General features: G+C 61.7%; 1 protein-coding gene across 1 annotated transcript in view; it reads right to left on the bottom strand.

The window, feature by feature from the left end:
- Positions 1 to 387: 387 nt before the first annotated feature.
- The window catches only part of FGF3 (fibroblast growth factor 3), a gene marked incomplete at its 5' end in the record, with an annotated part of 10,347 nt that continues 9,886 nt past the window's right edge, over positions 388 to 848 (bottom strand). Inside the window, one exon of the mRNA XM_013007466.1 lies at positions 388 to 421. Within this exon, the coding sequence (XP_012862920.1) occupies positions 388 to 421 (34 nt within the window). The remainder of the gene's footprint in view (positions 422 to 848) is intronic.

Below are 848 nucleotides of genomic sequence, written 5' to 3'. Positions count from 1 at the left end.
GGAGATGCAGGCAGGGCAGAACCGCCCCTGTGGGTTCCCAAGAACCCCATCTTCCTCCTGAGGAGTGGCTGGCTGGCGGTTTCAAACTGCTCACCTTGAGGTTAGCAGCCCAATTCATAACCACTAGGCCACCAGGGCTCCCAGCCGACACAGCAGGGTGAGTTCATTAAATGCTGGACCCCATACAGCGGTCTCGTTTCTTAAGTTGAAAGTCCCACGTGGCCCATGAGTGATGGAAGAAACGCGCACACGGCCCGGGCAGAAAGAGTTTTCGAGCTCCTCTGCGGGCAGTGACGCGGGCGGTGGATAAGCTCAGCTGCCAGCCCCTGACAGAAAGGTTGGCGGTTCAAGTCCACACGAAGGCGCCTCATAAGAAAGGCCTGACGATCAGTTGCTACACAACCAGCGGCACAGGTCTGCTCTGCGCATGTGCGGATGCTGACCAGTCAGTGCCGAACCAGATGGGGCCTCGGAAGCCCCTGGATGCCCCCGGGCTGCAGAGCTGGGGAGGCAGGCTTGGCTGAGGTGGGTGGGCGGCAGAGGGGATGATGAGGGACCACTCCCTCCCATGATCCTGCAGCTCGCCTTCCAGGGGAGCCGGAGCTCTGAGCTCTGCGTTCCAAGCTGGGACTCCGACTCCCTGCACCAGGCTGAGCGGAGGAGGCTAGGGCCCCCAGGCCTGGGCCAGGCAACTCTGGTGCCACACTGCGTGCCACCAGCCTGACTTCCTGCTGGGAGTCCTGGTGTCTCCTGTGTTCCTGCCAACCTGAAGCCCCCCACCCCTGTGGAGAGCTGTTTCATGGCCACGCTTCCTGTGAGCCCCTTGCCCAATCTGCTCTGTAAGATTC

The sequence above is a fragment of the Echinops telfairi genome, unplaced genomic scaffold, assembly GCF_000313985.2.
Source record: "Echinops telfairi isolate 266 unplaced genomic scaffold, ASM31398v2 ScPeMD7_7417;HRSCAF=8455, whole genome shotgun sequence".
NCBI classification, from domain to species: Eukaryota; Metazoa; Chordata; class Mammalia; order Afrosoricida; family Tenrecidae; genus Echinops; species Echinops telfairi.
The sequence above is the reverse complement of the archived record's forward strand: the minus strand, read 5'-3'. Positions and strand labels throughout refer to the sequence as shown.